This window comes from Conger conger, chromosome 1, assembly GCF_963514075.1.
Source record: "Conger conger chromosome 1, fConCon1.1, whole genome shotgun sequence".
NCBI lineage: Eukaryota > Metazoa > Chordata > Actinopteri > Anguilliformes > Congridae > Conger > Conger conger.
Genome location: NC_083760.1, coordinates 55872348 through 55891448, shown reverse-complemented (window position 1 = coordinate 55891448; position 19101 = coordinate 55872348). Strand labels below are relative to the sequence as shown.

At 36.8% G+C, this 19101-nt stretch overlaps 1 protein-coding gene across 2 annotated transcripts; it reads right to left on the bottom strand.

Moving 5' to 3' along the window:
- Positions 1-6720: 6720 nt before the first annotated feature.
- Positions 6721-18071, bottom strand: osr2 (odd-skipped related transciption factor 2). 2 transcript variants are annotated; one of them, XM_061215691.1, is made up of 4 exons: positions 17952-18071; positions 8205-8895; positions 7627-7726; positions 6721-7097 (listed from the first exon to the last, which is right to left on the bottom strand). In XM_061215691.1, exons 2-4 carry the CDS (start codon positions 8855-8857, stop codon positions 6915-6917), a joined length of 936 nt encoding a protein of 311 aa, XP_061071675.1. In that variant the 5' UTR covers positions 8858-8895; positions 17952-18071; the 3' UTR covers positions 6721-6914. The 2 variants fall into 2 exon arrangements, with proteins under 2 accessions (XP_061071675.1, XP_061071683.1); XM_061215699.1 differs by having other exon boundaries at positions 6721-7015.
- Between the last annotated feature and the right edge of the window lie 1030 nt (positions 18072-19101).

Below are 19101 nucleotides of genomic sequence, written 5' to 3'. Positions count from 1 at the left end.
ACTTCCGGTATTGATGCTGATGTCATTTCCTATTACTACTACGCTCTGTGGGCATGCTGTGTATGCTAAACCACCTCGCTGATATTTTGTGGCCTGACCACAAGAGAGTGTCAAGACGACCGCGCGGGTGAGCTCCAATCAATTTCAGAAAGATGCGACCCAAATCGTACATGAACCCCGATTCATCGTACCTTCAAATCGCAAACGTGACCCAACGAGTCAATCAACTGTAATTTAGAACATCTTATTCTTTTTTTTATAGTAGGCTATATATAATGTATTAGCCTCTATGTCGAAACATTGTTGAAGACTGCAATACAGGCTTAATGGTCTATGAATCACACACATAAGCAAAGAGGACAGGATAGTTTGTCTATTGGCACATGCTCCAGGCAAGATTAAAATATGATATGATACCTGTCAAAATAATGCACATTTTATGCTACTTGCTTTTAAAATGAAATTTAGGGACAGCCAAAGCTATAAATTACATCTTCAAAAGCTACTAAAGAATGTCCTGATTGCGTGTTTGCCTGATACCTCCTGTGCGTTTACAATGGGAAAGAACTAATATGTTCAGTCTGCAGTATATTGATTAAAATAATTGCACATGACAAACAGGTTTAGTTAAAAAGGCAAAAAGGAATTACTACTACAACAAAACTGAAGGCATGTCTAATTATCAAAGTGTTGTGTTGCATGTTGACTGCTTTCCTTTTAAGTGACAAAATTCAAGAATTTAGAAAAAAATCTATATTTTCTTTTTAATTTGAAATTATTTAGTTTCCCCACATAGTTGTCAAATACTAATGAGCCACATATTTACATTTCAAGGATTAAACACAGTTAAAATGTTGCTGGCTGTGCAGTGACTGGATCTAGGTCTGCAATTATCCCTTCATAAATACATTTTCCTGACCTCAAGTGAACCACCCGGCACCTCATGTTTGGCAGTGGTCATGCAACCCAATTACAAAATTTAAATGGTCAATTCTACAGGCAATTCATCTAGTTTCTGATACTCTGCCAGGCTTCAATGTGTGGTCTGCCAGTACAAAGTAGTTTGAAGAAATCTCAAGAGTCAACCATTCACTGTTGATTTCTCACAAGCCCTTCCACTGTATTAGGGCTGTCCCAGATGTGCCACTGACATTAGCATGACAGTGGTCCTCAAACAGTCATCGTAGTCCAGTGGTTGGTCATAGTCCAGTGGCTAACACAAAGTTAGCTGCCCATTCCCTCTCCAATACAACTTAGCCTACTGAGACCCAGGAGCAAAAAAAAAAGTTTAAGTATTTTACATTTTTTGTCTTAGACAACTAAAAATATAAACGTATGTATTTTCATTTCATTTTAATTGAATGCCCCTTATGTAAAAGAAATACTGCACAGAGGTCAGGGAAGCTAAAAGTTAATGTCCTGGATGCAGAGTCTCAGGAGGTTATGAATTTGAGAATTAGTGTTGGATGTTGTTACATTACCAACTGGGACAATTATAGAATTACGTTAATTATATTTCCCATAATTTTCAGAAATGTCACTTAATTTTTTTTCACCTTCATGTGAAAGTCAAGGCAAGTTGTTTAGCTAATTCATCATGCCAAATTTAAATTGCCCCATCCCATGTATACATAGTTACAGAAGGTTTAACCTAAGTTTTTATGTACTCACTGGTGAATATATATATCTATTATACTTTCCACTCACATCTCTGGAAGTGCATGTGAGGAGTCATAGGTTCAATGCTTACATATGTCCCAGAAACACAGATTTTATGTAAAGGATAAAATCTGTTAACCTTACTGTTAGTGTGTGTGTTGATGTTGATTGCTCTGAAATGGTTTATATAACAACAATTTCCTTGCTTAGGAAAATCCTGCAACACACATGTAGAAGTTTCAAAACTCTTTAATTGCAGATTAACAGTTTACAGGTCTGAAAAAGGCTGAACCTGTTGCATTGCCCTTGACAAGGGCTGATGTCATTTTCTGGACATCAAAACTAGCAGCTGCGGTGACACCCACTGCTGGCTACTCCACTTCATGGTTCATTTCATAGGTTTATTTTGAAAGGAGAAAGATGAATGTGAGCAGCATATACCTGCTGTGCAGTCACAGATATGTATGTGATTTAAATACCAGTCTAATGCAGTATGATCTAGCCAGGGTATTTGAGTAGAAACACATTAGATCTGTGCACAAATGGGACATTGGTACACATTAGTAATATTGTCCCGAAATTAGAAAATAATGTGGTATGTTCCTGTAGTTTCACCTTTTACTGGAAGTCATTCTACTTGTCAGAATTATTCTTGTTTAACAGCTGTATTACAGTCTACAGACCAAATTTTGTAGTGCCCCAGGACCAAACTTGCCGTCACCATCAAACAAGGAAAACTGGTTCAACAAAGGTCAAACATATAAATGCCCATGTCAAAAGCAGGAAATTTGACAGCTCCTATGGTTGTTCCATGTTTAAAATCCACTTCCTTGAATTTCCTCCAAAATGTGAAATGGATGAGGTCTCCATGGCATTTCAGGCTACAGCTTAACCTTGTAGGAAAGGTTATATTCCTTTCTATATGTGTGAATGCTTTGGGGTGGGGTTAAAACAAGTGGCTTTAATTTGCAGACAGATTAAATATCAAACGGAGAGAGGGTTCCGTTTTTTCTCTGATTGTTCCCCTACTCTGTGTTCAGATGGCGGACAGAAGACATCTTTGCTTCGAATTTGGCCCCATAAACTTGATCTGGAATGTCTGACGGTGTTTTGTCATTCTTGGGAAATGGTATTTACTCTTTTCATAATCTATTCGGCTGGGACAGCTGGAACAACGCTCTTTCAGTGGTCGTTTGAGACAGCATACCCAACACAAGTACAGTACAGTAATATAATTTGTGTTACTTCAGCTCTCCGGGGGTCCAACAGAGATCGAATGTATTGTACTCATTCCGAGTAACATGTTATCTATGAGAGTTGATTTAACACTGAACATCTTGCGTAATTGAAATGCACAAAATCATTTTGACGTCCGAAGTATTGCTTAAATTTATTTTCGTCAAGACAGTTGATGGTTCTTGCCTGGTAACATATCCATACCGACCTGCTCCCACTTTAAATTTGCACGTCATTGTCTAAAAAATATTTTCTCACAGATTTCTATGTAGGATTTTTTGTAGGAGTTGATCACATATTTTAGTGGATTTTGTCCATTTAATAAAGACAATGCTGGCACAACTTGAAAAAAGACAATTGACCATTATTAAAAAAATAATAGATAATCAACTGCAACCAAAGGCACTGAAGGCATATGAAGAATGATAAGTAATGCTGTTTTTGACAATAATAACAACAACAACAACTATTATTATTATTATTATTATTATTATTATTATTATTATTATTATGTTTTGGCTCAGTTGCACCGTTGTGTTGCGTTGTGTTGCATTGTATGGCACGGACCAAGCTGAACCTGAACTGCTCTCGGCTAATATGAAACGACGACGGTGCATCACGAAATAATTCTTTGAAATTAGGTTATTTATGTTTCATACCTAAATACATAATATATTACAAAATAATAGGCTATGCATGACATGACACTTTCCACGTACCGACAGACTACGCTTAAATATAAGGTAGATAGCCTACCAAGGCTAGTTTCCTCTCCATTCGTGAAAGAAGATATTACAGGTTAGAATTTTGGTCTTATTTGAAAAGAGGTAAACAGTTACAATGACTTGACGTAGGCCATACCAATTGAACAACAAAAACCGACATCAATCAGTAGCAGTAGTAGTAGCAGTAGGCTAGTCGAAATAGCAGCAGCAGCTTGGGTTAGTAGGCCAAGAATAGTCTAGCGATAGGTCTTATACAGTTCAAATACAAAAATAATACTTGAATCATTAAGATACTATGGAACTTCTCCCACAGTTACTTACCATTATGTTTGTCGCAATTAACGTACTAATTACGTGCATGAGCACAATTTCAACATATATAGTCTCAAGGTTAACAAATATAATACATTGTAAAAGCGATATAATTTTATGGTCACTTCAAATTGTCCACTTTATCACAACAAAAACCACAAGGTGTAGGCCTAATCCCGCCATTGAAACATTGGCCTGCCACCACAACTCTCCCACCAGAAAATGAAGGCCTTCCATAATTTGGTGAGGTGGCCACAACAGAGTTTTATGCAATAATCATAGGCTCAAGCCTTTCAGTTTCAAACGAAACTGCACTCATTAGGACAAATGAAAAATGAAATTAATACTTGAACTGAGTGAAATGCCCCCTGTGCTAGATAATCATTGTCCAAATGATTATAAAATATGCAATACATTTTTACTCTACTTTGCTTTTTACGTTGCATGTAGGTTTAACGGTTAACGTATTTGTCAACATGTTAGGCTTGTAATATAAAACACTAAAATATACATCAGCAAAAGCCTGATATAATGTTATGAAAGTACTTCCAATATAGACCGAGTGTTTTGCTACGTCAATTAATGAAGCCTTTGACGTGATTTGTGAATAATTAAACCATCTGCCTTTGTCCCACTCCTTGGTCTTCTTTTATTGGCATTAAGGATTCATTTTCCAACGTCTCTATGGCAATGTGTAGCAGCACGAAATTAGCTCATACGTGTCGACCATTCTTTCACTGCTCAAATCCAGAGGTAAAAATGCGCGCAAAAGGTTTCATTATTCGATACGTAATAGACCCATTTTGCTCATAGGCCTTTTTACCAATGAAGGGCGGAAACATAGTTGTGTGTACGATGTGATTTTACCCAATAATAATCGTCTATAAAGAGTTCTGGCTCAGATAGTAAACAGTGGATAGGACATTGAAAATGAATGATATGTGCGTTTAAACTTGCATTAGACTAATATAGCCGCCATGCCGCCAAGAGCTAGCCAAAACTATATTTTCACATTTTCAATTACTTGAGCATGGGAAAGGCAGTTAATCTGAAGATGGTCCAGTGTTGTACTAAGAAAATAATGAGAGGAATGCTCTTTGATGAATATTAAATAAATATTTAGCTCCCAGTTTGCGAATCAGTAGAAAACAAATCCAAAACAGTGCCCAAAATCCAGGTTTCATCGTTCTGTTTGTCATTCTGATCAACATACTGCTGCTAACTTCCTTGAATGTTTCAGACATTGACCCATTGCTGCTGTTAATATTTATTCAGAGATTCACCCAGCACACCTATAGGTAGGCTATATATGCGGCCTGTAATTTCATGCTAAAAACGAGCTTACGTTTTTTAGGCTTGCTTACTCGAGCCTTCTGCCACCATAGCTCAGGATATAGGCCTGTTCAATGAAAATGCTTTGCCTTAAATATTTACTAATTCTTTTTAATTAATGTTTTATATGAGATTAAGCCTATATTTGTTGAAGAATTGCCTAACTCCCGTTTTCAGTCACAGTGAATTTATAGGTTGATGCATAATAACAATAATAATACTTTTACTACTACAAGGCCTACTACTACTACTACTACTACTACTACTAATAATAATAATAATAATAATAATAATAATAATATAGGCCGAGGCTGAAATATCAACCAAATAATCATTAAATTGAAATAGCTACCTTAAACGCTGTCATTACCCGTTAAAAATGACAAAGGTGAACATTCTGAAATTATTTAGCTTCAGCTTAAAATACCAAAGGGGATGTAGCAGTTTACACGTAAATAGTCGATTTGGTTTAGGTTTAAACATTAACCAATATTCCACAATACATATAATACATAGGCTATAATACGAAATATATATGTATAATATAATGTATTATATGTATTAGTACCTATCATCGCATTATTTGTCGCAGGTGTTATGCAATGCCACGCGTCTAATAGAGAGCTGTTATTCTAAAATTATCTGCAAGGTTATGACATTATATATTTGTATTATTGCGCCCCATTTATAATAATAGTTGCAGCTTCCTTGGAATATAATATTGTCGAATATAACTAAAACACTGATATATAATTGATACATTCATGTTATATCGCTCTTTTTACACATCTTGAATGATTTGCAGGTGAATTATGCACGTGCAGATGTAAGAATCAAAAAGACAAGAAACAGAATCCAAACGTTTGGCGGCATGACAAACATGTTGTGTCATTTAAATACTCTGGGTAATCACTGTCAAATATAAATGTGATTTAATTCAATAAAAACTTGAGCTTGGTGAGTTAATGTTATTTATTTTATTTTTTTCGAAAACCGCGGTTTTGAGAACCACATGGTAAGCTTTAGAGTACAGGTTTGAAGCCTATATTAAATGGAAACGGTTTGAAATGACACGGTGTCGGCCAAGAATTCCAGGAATGTTAGGTTGAAGTTATCAGTTGCATATATTGACGAAATAAATTCTGAAAAATGCAATGGGTGCAATGGATGATCAAGAAGTATCCCTATTCGGTAGTTTATTATGGTCATAATGCAAGTCCAAATATGAAAACATAAAATATTCATAAAGTATTCAGAATGTATGCTACTCAATAAATCCTGGAAAAAAACAAGTACCATATTAACGCTGATGAATATTAAACTTTCTTTATTTCTAAAATACAATTTAACATACTTCCAAAAATTAGAAAACTTTTTTTCTTTTACACTTTTTAATTAAAAGACAGTAATTATAGAAAAAAAACTTTATTTACATAGGTTTTGAGAGAGCCTTGGTATTTACACGTTGAGAAGAAACAACCAGGCTTGGTTCCTGCTTGTTTTATTAATGGAGTCATCCAACCAGTCCACTGGGATGTGTTATAGCCTATCTGTCCCGATAGAGCTATGGTTTGTCTGAAAATGTTTTGTTTCCGTTGTTTTTGTTTTGTCCGTTCTTTAAAATAGTTTTTAGATGTCCAGCCTTCGTGGCTAGTAGTCCTGAGGAGGGGTATGAGTCAAACTGTGCCGTCGCAAGTCACAGTTGCGCCGAAACACCTTTCCGCAGCGGTCACAGCTGTAGGGCTTGATGTCTGTATGGGTGAGAAGGTGAGTTTTCAGGTTACTTCTTTGGTTAAACGTTCTTCCGCATGTCGGGCATTTGTGAGGCGATTCCTGTTTAGATTTGAAGCAAGCAAAGGATTATTCCCTTTCAATATATATATATATATATATATTTTTTTTAAAACGTGTTTTCTATATATTATCTTTTTCATATTGCCACTGTACAAGACTCATGGCATCATTTATTTTGTGCACACATAGTATAGGTTACATGTGTCTATAATGAATTATATAAATAAATGTCCACAGCCTGCTATAATCGTATATTGTCCATAAACATAACGTAGGCCTATTGACAGGTTGGTCTATACTAATTGGGGATTCATCTTGAAATTAGTGCGAAAGACCACTGTCCATTTTAATCAGGAAATGTATGTAATTCTATAATTACAATGAATCTAATAAAACGTCTCAAAATTACATATCCATGAATTCGCGATAATAATTAGGCATTCGTTTTTCTAAACAAATGCTGTCCTAGAAAACACTTTATATAACGGAATAAAGTATACTGTAAAAAAGTATACTTTAAGTATAATAAACGGAATAAAGTATACTGTAAAGTGAAATGAAGGCTTACCTGCATATGTAATGTTTTGTGCACGGCTAAAGTTCGCGATTGACAAAACCCCTTCCCACATTCTTGACATTTGAAAGGCTTCTCTTTGGAATGGATGTACCTGCAAATCAATACAAGGATATTTGTTGAAATTATGTATCGCTTTTCCTATTCTATTTTTTTTTTTTTTTTTTGCGTAGTAGTTAAAATTGCTTCCATACAATGCTTGAGAATTATATGCACATGAGTACAGTAACTTCAGTCAGCTCGCGCATTGTAATGCTTTAGCGCCCTCCCAGAACACAACAAGGAAACACACGGTCATGGAAAAAAGAGCTTTAATCGATTTATGACATTTTGTGGAGGAACGGAAGCTGAACAGAGCAGATAATAACATCATTATTAAATAATGCAAAAACATAATTAACCTCTTCCACCGTGTCCAAAGCAACAAGTTATTACTATTATTATTATCATTATTAAGCATCATCACCATCATCATCACCATCATTATCCTAAGTGGCCTTATAATATTGCACACAGTACAGCGCGCCATTATGCAATGGAAAGAGTCAAACAGTCAGTTCTAGGCTGCTTACCTGTGGTCTCTCAGGTGATCCTGTCTTCTAAACGCCTTGTGGCAAATATCACAGGTATAAGGCCTTTCGTCTGTATGGGTTCTTTCGTGGATGAGGAGGTTGTATGACTTAGTGAAATGTCTGCCACAGAACTTGCAAATAAATTCCTTTTTCGTCTTCGAAGGCAGCCGTCCTCTCGTTGGCTTTCTGTCCGGGGACAATTTACTTAGCTCAGAGATCGCGCCCCCCAGGCCCGCTGTCAACTTGGAAAGATCCCCTGATTTCGGTGGGTCCTCCTGGGTGGCAGCAATGGCGAGATTTCTAAAATCAAACCTCGGTCTATCTTTAGCCAGGGCGGGGAGGACATGCGTGATTGCACCCTGCTTCGGGTGGAAAAGGTGCGCAGCAAACGGTAAAGCTGGGAAAGGAAATCTCGGATCCATTAAGCTTTGGGCAGCTGCCATTTCGGTGATTGTTGACCTCAGTCCTTGCATGTGCGGATAACCCAGAGTCCAGTGGTTCATATGCATGGTTTGCACAGCGCTGAGACCATACAGTCCCTGCAAGTGATCAACGGCCGCGGGGAAGGTATTGACAGCTTGGAGGAAGGAGTAGTTGGTCAGCTGGAGGGATGGGTGAAGCGGAATCGGCGCGGGTAGTGCTTTACTCCCCATATTGGCGAATAGCTTCACACGGTAACCCCTTCAAGTTCCTGCGTGAGAAACGAAGGATAACTTTCAACATCTTTATATGAACAACAATCACAGACATTGGGCTAATTTGATACAATTAATATAGTCAAGAGGGTGTAATGACTTAAAAAGGAAAACAAACTGCCTATATCTTTTCATGTAAATTTACTTTAAAAGCACTCTTTATTTTAACATGTCACCCCCGATAACCAATGAAGTGACTTTTTACATGTCATGAAATATCAAGAAAATGTAGGAAAAGGTAAACACGACAGTAATAGATCATTTACTTTGTAAATATCGAGAGTAGCTTTTGGGTGAACGGTTCTGTTAATCATAAAGGGCAGTGTTAATTACAAATCAGCGGTGCACAATCATATTGCACGCTTCTGTTGAATGATGTAATATTTCAACTTTGACTAGCTTAGGCCTATATTGTGGTTTCAAAATAAATACATAAATAGGCTTCGTCTAATTACTGTGCTTTGTATTTGGAGTCCATGTATACAACTGCTAACGTAGGCCTATATCCCAGAACAATTTTACCGCTATGTTTTCTGACGGATAGCCGACCATAATTTTAAAAACAAAAGGTATTAGGCCTAATCTGTATGACCCATTGAAATGTAACTCTTTTTTTTTATTTTTTTTATCGACTGTGCTGGAAATCTCCATCGCTTGGTGAAAAAAAAACAAACACCATCAAAAACTAACTGAAATCCACTAGCCTACTTGAGTGTGGGATTAAAGCAGTAAAAGGAAGATCTGCAAGTCGTACAAAACGGGCTAACAGCCCGTCGCATTTACACAAAGGTTTAATTTATTTTTAAGGCTACTTAAGCCATTAGCGATGTTATTTTTAACACATATCTGTTTGTTTAATAGTCTATGTGTCACGCTGGTAAACGCAACATATCATTATAGCCTATTATGTAGCCTATCTTCAAATGTCCAAGTTCGCAACAACAATGTGATGTTTTATGTTAAGTGGCCCTTGTTGCCATTAGTAAAAGTACGAGGAGAGGAGGTACATGTATTGCGATTCATCTTTTATACTTATTGCAGCTACCTGCGCAGGCCTGAATAGGCACACTCTTTTCTACATCCGCTTCACCATGACACAAATGACAGTGTTATGGTTTAAAGAATGGCACTGTAGGATCCATCTGTAAAACATCCAGATCACCCCGTGGTGTCTCAAGGATTTAGTCCATGTTATTCCGGTGAAGTGAGTTAATGAGAATTGTGTGACTGCAACGGGCTTTCCGCGAACCAGCAGAGCGGAACTGCAAGTTTAAAGGTAAAGTTTTCCCACCAGACTGATCTGCAGTAGCCTTTTATTTTATCGAGGTTACTAGACTGCATTCAGTATGAACGCAGCATTGCACATTTTCAATTGAGCATTTGCCTATTTCCACCGCGGGGAATTCATCGATCAGCTTGGCCTAAGTGTTTTGCTTGAAAAGAAGCGAGAGCTACTGTACATTTCGTTATTTGTGTCTTATTTTACTCATTAAGTGCCTTCATGAGTCTTTTTAGATGGTTTTTGTACGATTTCGGTAATTCCATTGGGTTTGCAAAAACACGGAAATAATGACCGTCCATGACAAGGTTTTCTATGGACTATTCCTCGTTTTACATTTAAATTCAACACATTGCCAAAGGTTAACAGGCGCATAGCCATACGGATTATGATAAATGAATGCACCGTCACTAGCCTTCTCCTAGCATATGCTCTCATTAGCAACAATAGCCTACTATTAGCCGTATACATTTTATATTCATGGCTGATAAAATTCAACGGCTGGCTAGCTTCATGGCATATTCTACTTCATATATTTTTTAAATAGGTAATTTAGTCAATAGGCCTACAACATTGACTCCCACCTGTTACTAAAAGCTAATTACAAATGCTGTATTCAAACATTCCTCATACCTGCAGTTGTAATATCACTTCAAGCCTGAAGATAACATTTCCATGACTTGAGACATTCCTCTATGAATGACCAAATGGTCAGGTGAAAAGAAAAGTGATATTCAAAATCTCCGACGACCAGAATTAATTAGTGTCGATAATGGTGATTGACAGCTTGCCCAGAGCTGGTGGTATAACGTCGCTTTTTGTAAACACTTGACAGATGTTTTGAATGTATTGCTTGTGGTCACTCTGAGATCTAAATCTTAGGCTGTTCTGTTGTTTGAGGTTGTATAGGCTACTTTATTTGAAATTGAATATGTGTAACTTCGATATATAGGCTATATATTTAATTTGAGCTTACATAAAATGCATTTAGACAGCATTCATGTGTGCGCATAAAAGTATTAAGTCGCAGAGGTTAGGTGCATCGTGTCCATTGTATTATTACTTGTACTATTTTGAAAATATATCGGGCCTATTAATGCAGCCTTCTTGGTGATGGAATGTTAAAGTAGAGTTTAATGTTACCGACGATGTCTGTAGTTAATTACAGGTTAATACGGGTCAACTGTTAGCATGCATTATGTACCCTAATCTATACACGTTTAACTAAATTCGCGATCCAAACTCTTACCCTTTAATAGGTGGATGCCAAAGGTCGCTGAAAAGTGTTCAGCAATATTTCAGTAATCCACAACGTGTAGTGTTCGGCGAGGAACTCCCAATCAAGCGTCAGCAAATCTCTTCTAAATTCTTCCACGAGTACATTGTTGTTTCAGTAGAACTTAAAACCTATAAAAAATCAACTTTGCGCGTTATTGCAAAGTATATGTATTGCAACAAATTACATACAAATGAAATACATTGGCTGCTGAGTTTAAAGGAGGACCAGCACTCAGAGTCCAATGCTCAGTGGAGTCAGACTTGAATGCGAATAGTGAGTAGCAGGTCCTTCACTTTTCAGGGCTTCAGGCACTGGCGAGCGAAGCCCGCCCTCCGACACGCCTTCTCCCAGTGATTAACTCCAATGTTCTTCTCTGTTTATTTGTGTTTGGATAGCAACTACGATTCAAGAGGACATCGTCCAGCTCAGCATGCCTCTGACACCTCAAATCTAAACCTTAACATTTTGGGGGTTCAGTTTTCTTGGAGAAACAAATATAGCCGGGAAAAAACGTGGCTATTATATTTCCGTCCCACGCGCTAAAAACGTGATCTTATAACTCAGAGAAATACTTAAATGAGCTTTGAAACCGGGTGTATTGCTTTAAATAATACACTTGCATGACAATCGTTATACCGAGTATACTTTTTGAGCGAAATATCGATTGTCCTGTGATAGTAACAGCGCTCATAGTTGTTTTCTGGTGAACGAGCAACTGTGTGATATGAAAATATATGAAATATAGGCTTCCATAAATTGGAGAGAATACATAGTCTGCGCTTATAGCAACCATCAACGCGTTAATTTTCATGTGACTCTAATTCATTGTTTTGGGCTCGAATATTTATACACTATTGGACGTCTTCTGCACAAAATAAAGCAAATAGCAATAGTTCAAATGTCTAATGATGAATATCTTTTTTTAAATAAGCCAAACATTTGTAAATAGTTTTTCACTGAAATTGAATGGAATTATCTATAACTTGTTCTAACCAACATTATTTAAGAAAGTCATTTCGTGTTTGTGTGTGCATCTAACAATTTGATAGTTGTATTTTTAATGGGCTATTTTCCGGTTGTTCTATTTTTTATATTTTATATTATCACCCAACAAAAGGCCTATTGAATATAAATACAAATAGCCTATTCGTTTTTGTTAACTTAAATTAGTTGTTTGTCGCATCTACGGCAAATTAAATTAACATAGAAATTATTGAACGGAATACTTTCCTCATCACCCTTGAACCTGTTTTTGTAAGGTTGTTAACATTGACCAAGATGCCACGTAAACTGTATTTGTAACCTTTTTCGCGTATATTGGCATTTTATAAACTAATAGTTTATAGTTTTAATATTTTGATTGATCTATGCGTTTTGATCCAGGTTTATCCAGGAGTGCACTGTATTTGTTACATTTGTTTGACAAGTTTTCCTTCTCGCAATACCATTGTATTTCATTAATTGCAGGAATGAATGCACAAGAAACAGGTGTGTTTAAAAACAATTACATTTTTAACCTCTAGGCTATATTTTGTACAATTATAATATCGTATATTTATAACAAGAATACGTCTAAAGGGGCAAATCCAAAGTTATATATAATATAATATATTATCAATTATTTAGGCTACTGTAGCCTACTGATCAACATTTATGCTTCAACAATACATTTAAACTCGGTTAGCTATTTCGCGAAGATAAACATTAAACAAACGAAGTCTTTAATGTATCTTTCTTCGAGCTGAGTTATTACAATCAATACGCCTCAAAGATGAATGGTATAAAAACAAGCAAGAAGAAAAAAACGGTTCGTTTGTAATACGCCTACTATAACACGAAAGAAAGAAGGAAAAGATAACCTTAAAAAAATTTTTTTTTTTTTTTTTTTTACATTATTCGTAAGCATATCAAAGGGATTATTTTTAAAAGCTCAATATCACAGCCTAAATATAGACAGGCGATCAGCCATGTATATTATTTTAATAATTGGCCGTAAATGTATCTTAATATTCTGGAAAATGAGAGCCCTTCTTAATTACGGACTACGTTTAATGTGTAACTTGTGTGTAAAAGCTACATTCTTCAATATAAATATCTAACTGCAACTGATTAATCTGAAGCAACCTGCGATCTCTCATCTGCAGCAACAGTGTTCTGTGATTTAATGCAGCCTTACATCAAGTCTGCAGCGCCACCTATTGGCTATCGAATAACACTGCAAAGAGTGAATTTCTGAAGATACCAAAAAGAATAATTTTCCATAAAAATGCTAACCGCGGTCAATTCCTGGCAGGTAAGTTTGTGAAGAATTGTACTATATAAAAGGAGGGATCCTTTCAGCAGAGATGCACAATACAAATTAGTATACTTTTAAAGCTATATATCAAGGCATATTAGTCATACCTAATGTGACTTTCGGGTCACTACGGTATTTGGTCATGATAGAGAATTCAATTCGACTCATTAAGATAATTAATTACAATAATGTGGTCTACTACAGGCTATATCAGGTGTAGGCTAAGTGTCTATTGAGATAAGACACTTAGTCACTTTGATGAGACAAGTCGAGTCTTTCTGGACAGGATCGCGCGCCTAACAAATAAGTTAATAGTAAAATGTCCAGTGTTAAATCAACTTTTACATAGCCTAATAAGTACTTATGATCATATGATCATACTTGTCCTGTTATAGATGAAACAATACTGGACATTTTACTGTGTACCTATGCTAATAGGAGCATTAATCACATTTTCCTCCTGATCCCTTTATAGATTTTTTCAGAACAAGACTGAAAGCATGATAATGAAAATGTAGTAATATGGAAAGGCTTCCAAAAGGCTCCTCTTGTTAAAAAAAATGGTTCAATCTGGGAGCTTTCGCACTTTTCATTATAATGCAACATATATTTATATGCGCGCATTCTGATTTGTAAATCTGTTTTCCATAATTTGTGGGCTATGTGTTATTTCCTGACATTATAAGATAATGGGACAATATCTTATGTTATCTTATGTCAAATATGAGATAACATATTTGGGTCGAATTTCGTGTATGTTGAGAAATATTAGGTGGGTTCTGCTTTGGGATAATAGATAAGAATTGCGTGAGTGCATGTGTGTAGCGACGTGCGTACGTGTCCCTGAGACTAAAATTACCAACTTAATTGAAACCCGTTTGGCGGATGGAATGTTCTTTAGGCTCTTTATTAAATAAAACAATAGGGATCGTTTACCCACAGACCATCGATCAATAAGAAACAATCGGTTGCATCGCTGGCATACATTTCAGGCATCCCTGGCGCCCTAAATTGTAAATAAAGCGTTCCTTCTTTCATTGGATAGACGGTTAACATCAAGCAAGGTAAGCCAATACTATAGGTCTATAGTACATAGAATAGTCAGGTGTTACATTCTCTCTGTTGACAAACTGCTCTGTTAATCATCAAATGAACTAAGCAGGCGAGGTATTCTATCCAACTCTTTGACTTTAGAAATATAATGCTATGGCGAGATGTGGTATAAGACTAGAATTATGCTACTAGTTTTTTTAATTATAACCTATTTTGGTTTTTGATTTGTTCTCCAAATCAAATCAAACTGAAGCGTTTACTCAGTTAACGACGACGGCATGAACACCTGACATTTCGTATTACCTCCTAATACGGACTACCGGTATTTTATTCATTTATTTTGCTGGTATAGTATTGCAGGTATAGCCTAAGTCTTTATCACATTACTCTCCCGTAACAATCCTACTTTTGGACAGTCTGCTTCGTTATTTGGGGTTGAAAAAGACGTGTGTTTGCTGTTTTAACCGAGTAAAGGAAAAATCCTCGTAAAACCCTTGGAATAAAATAAGTTGCCACTGGCAACTAATTAGGCATTATGTTTCTTAATCGTAAAGATCATCTGCACCTCTATATCACTAAGCAGCATTCCAAAATGTTAATCACTGCACATCTCAATCAAATAATCAATTTCCTGATCAATTTCCTTTTTTAGGGTGAGGCCAATGAAACACTTTCTATGATTTCTAATGACCACAACCCATGCTTAAAACAGCACACCACTATTAGATCAGTTACGAAAAGTTGAGTGGTTTATAATTTAAGTGGATTAAACCATGGAACACTACAGCCCCTGACTACCCAACAGCAATGGAAAAAGAGGCGTTTGTTTCCTGAAATTGAAAGTGAAAACATTGAAATTGCTTTCTGTTTAGACTTTTAATTTAAATTCCTTTAAATACTTTTTATTTGATGTCCACTACATTCTATTTTCATAGTTTTGATCATGAAAGTCTATAATGAAATAAGCACTACATTACATTTGTCTGAAATCTCTTGCAATATTGTATCATGTCATTGCTTACATTCATAACTGAAGTTGAAAATATGTCATAATAACTTTAAGATCAAGACACAATAACCACCATAATCCTTGTGTATAATTAAACTTGATGTTTGTTCCTTATTATGTTTCATTATTATGATTCTAAGGGGAGGGAGAGGGGGAGGGGGAGGGGGTGTGTGGTTTCTATAAACTAACAGTCAGAGAGGCATTACTTCTGAGCCCTTTACTGTATCACGTGAGGCTCACATATCGTACATCAAAATGATCTCAATTGTTAGTTTGAGAGAGAGAGCACACAGTGTTTCTTCCACACAATGTGTGCATACCATATCAAAGTGAAGAAGTACAATATACTGAGATCATAAATAATGACTGAATTATGTTTGGGTGAATGTAGTCTTCCTCTCACATTAAATCAAACAACTAGAAACCAAGTTATTTATTTATGTGTTTCGATTGATCTATTTTTCAAGTCGAAAATAATTTAATCTGGATTTGCACACAGCACTGAATTGAGTTGATACAAGAATCGGACACTGGAACTAAACCAGATTTGCAGCTGATTACAGTACGAAACATTACATTACATTAATGGCATTTGGCAGACGCTCTTATCCAGAGCGACGTACAGTTGATTAGACTAAGGAGACAATCCTCCCCTGGAGCAATGCAGGGTTAAGGGCCTTGCTCAAGGGCCCAATGGCTGTGCGGATCTTATTGTGGCTACACCGGGAATCGAACCGCTGACCTTGCGGGTCCCAGTCATGTACCTTAACCACTACGCTACAGGCCGCCCCAGAATTGGATCACAAAGAACATATTTCATTTCATAATGAATTCCAAAATACGCTTTTAACATTCTCAGATCTGAATGTTTTTCAATAACATTTAAACATTTTTCAAATAGTCATTTTCCTGGCCTGGAATAAAAACCACACTTATATATATATATATATATATATATTATTTTTTTTCTCACATGCCCCATATAGCACTATCCTGCAGTGTACCAATAGCATAGCATGCAGTGCCTTTATATTTGATGCTCAGTTTTTTTTCACCATGTGCTCCACACCGAGGGGAAAATCTTTGTGCGGAGTGATAGCAATAATGCCACTAATTATATAATGGTGCAGCTAAAAAGGAGTGGGCATATCTCTCCCTGCCCCAGATGCACCTCGGTCCGGTCCACGTGACTATGTGCTAATGCAACTTCCCCTGAGTGTCAGTGGCGCCACGCTTCTCCTGTCAACCCTGCAATGGCTGTGGTTCTGAAACCTTAAGACGCTTAACAAGCGTCAGTCTTCCACGCCAAAAGGGCACGCTGTGTTCAGACAGCTGAATAAATTTAGAGGGCCGCATCGGAGATGATAGAGAAGATATTCCTTTTTGGCATTTGACAAAGATTACACCCCCTCAATATGAAACTCATTAAACAGCCTCGCAAAGCAGAGCAGACAGAGAAATAAATAGCGCCCGGGTTGGATATGATTCAATCTGCTGCACTAAGCGGTGCACGGTTCCTGCCTGAGACAGTCTTAGCAGGTTCTTTCTACTCCTACGATGGTAGCCTATGATGACGTTCCCTTCATCTTCTTCCGTGGTGATTCAGATCTGTTTTTCCTGCTAATGAGAACTATTTTGTTTGTGAGACAAAATGACTGTAAAGTATGATATCCAAGTCCAGGACTTGGATTGTGTATATTCCTGATTTGAGTTTTAAATAAGCTGGATAGGACTAATTAAAACACAACAGGATGTTGTCTGGTCTTCGGTATAACAACACCTAAGCGGAAGAAACCGGGCTGCAATCACCATGACTGACTACGAACACAAGAATACAAGATATAATGATATAATGCTCACCTATTTGAAAAATAATATTTAATAATTTGGGTGGATACCGAAGCACATGCAGAAATAAACATCATCGCCGTAATTTTGATAAACAACAGCACTTCTTGAATGTTGGTGTCGGAATCTTACTCATAGCCATGAGACAAAGAACTCATCCTTCTTCCGATGTTCAGACCTGCACTCGGTCCACACTCCTGCAGTGAAGGTGCTCAGAGTTGGTAGGCCCACTACTGTACAAACAACACTACATCTCTTTAAAACAAGACAAAAAGTGAATTATTTTACCTGCAGCGCACTTGCCCTGGTGCTTGTGGCCCCTGTCTCCAGAATCTTCGACAGAATAAGACTGCTTTTTCTGTGATGTCACCCAGGTTTGACGGTACCGAGGGGCTGCCTGCTTCTCTCTTCATGCAGCACTGACAGGATGTTAGGTCTTCAGTGGTAATGTTGGTAAGTTAATGTCACCTGTTGTGGTTCCAAAGCCCCCCTCTCTACACCTACACCTCCACACATTCCGCCCCGCTCTCTCTCAGGATGAGTGCGTTTTTTTTGTTTTGGTTTTGCAAAGACCCTCGCTTCACATTATCTCTGTCTTTCTTCCATGAAAGTGCTTTCTAGACTTTTCAACAGATGCTGCAAGAGATATGAGACTCTTCTTTGCTCAGTATATGCATGCTTTAGTAGATAAAAACAATGGCTTTTTAAAATAGACATATTGATAAAATAATGCAACAACATTTATAGCAAATTATGCATTCCTCACATTTCAAACGATTTAATTACATCATTTCACAAGTTTTTTTAACACTTGATATTGAAATAAAATGAAGAAGAAGAACCCATTGGGGGCAGGAGAAAACCAGGAAGGGTGGGGGCTCTGAATTGAAGTATACACTCCGAATAAGGCTGACATTAAAACACTCGTTGAAAGCGGCCCTGTGCAACTCCGTTGTCAACCTTTCAGAAATGAAACATTTTAAATGGAGGGCTTCCAGGATTGACCCCTGATAAGAGGTCAAGTTTCAGTTGACTCCATGGCAAAAGTTCCTATGAAAAATGTATAAATAGGCTATTACTATTGGGGGGTCTGAAATTATTGGAACCCTTAATAAAATGCACTTTTTTACACTGTAAACATAAAAAAATAATAGTTATTCAAATACAGTAAGCTTTATCTACCACCATGTGTAAAGTTTTGTGTCTCATTAATGATGCAGTGGAATCAACCATTTTTCAAATAAAAATGTATTTCCCCAAAAAGCAGGTTTCACAATTATTGGCACCCCTGGTTTAATACTTAGTGTAAACACCCCTGGCACAGATGACAGGCACAAGTCTTTGCCAATGATTTGTGATAAGCTAAAAGAACACCTTGGGAGAAATTTTGACCATTGCTCCATGCAGAACCTTTCAGAATCATTGATACTCTTGGTTT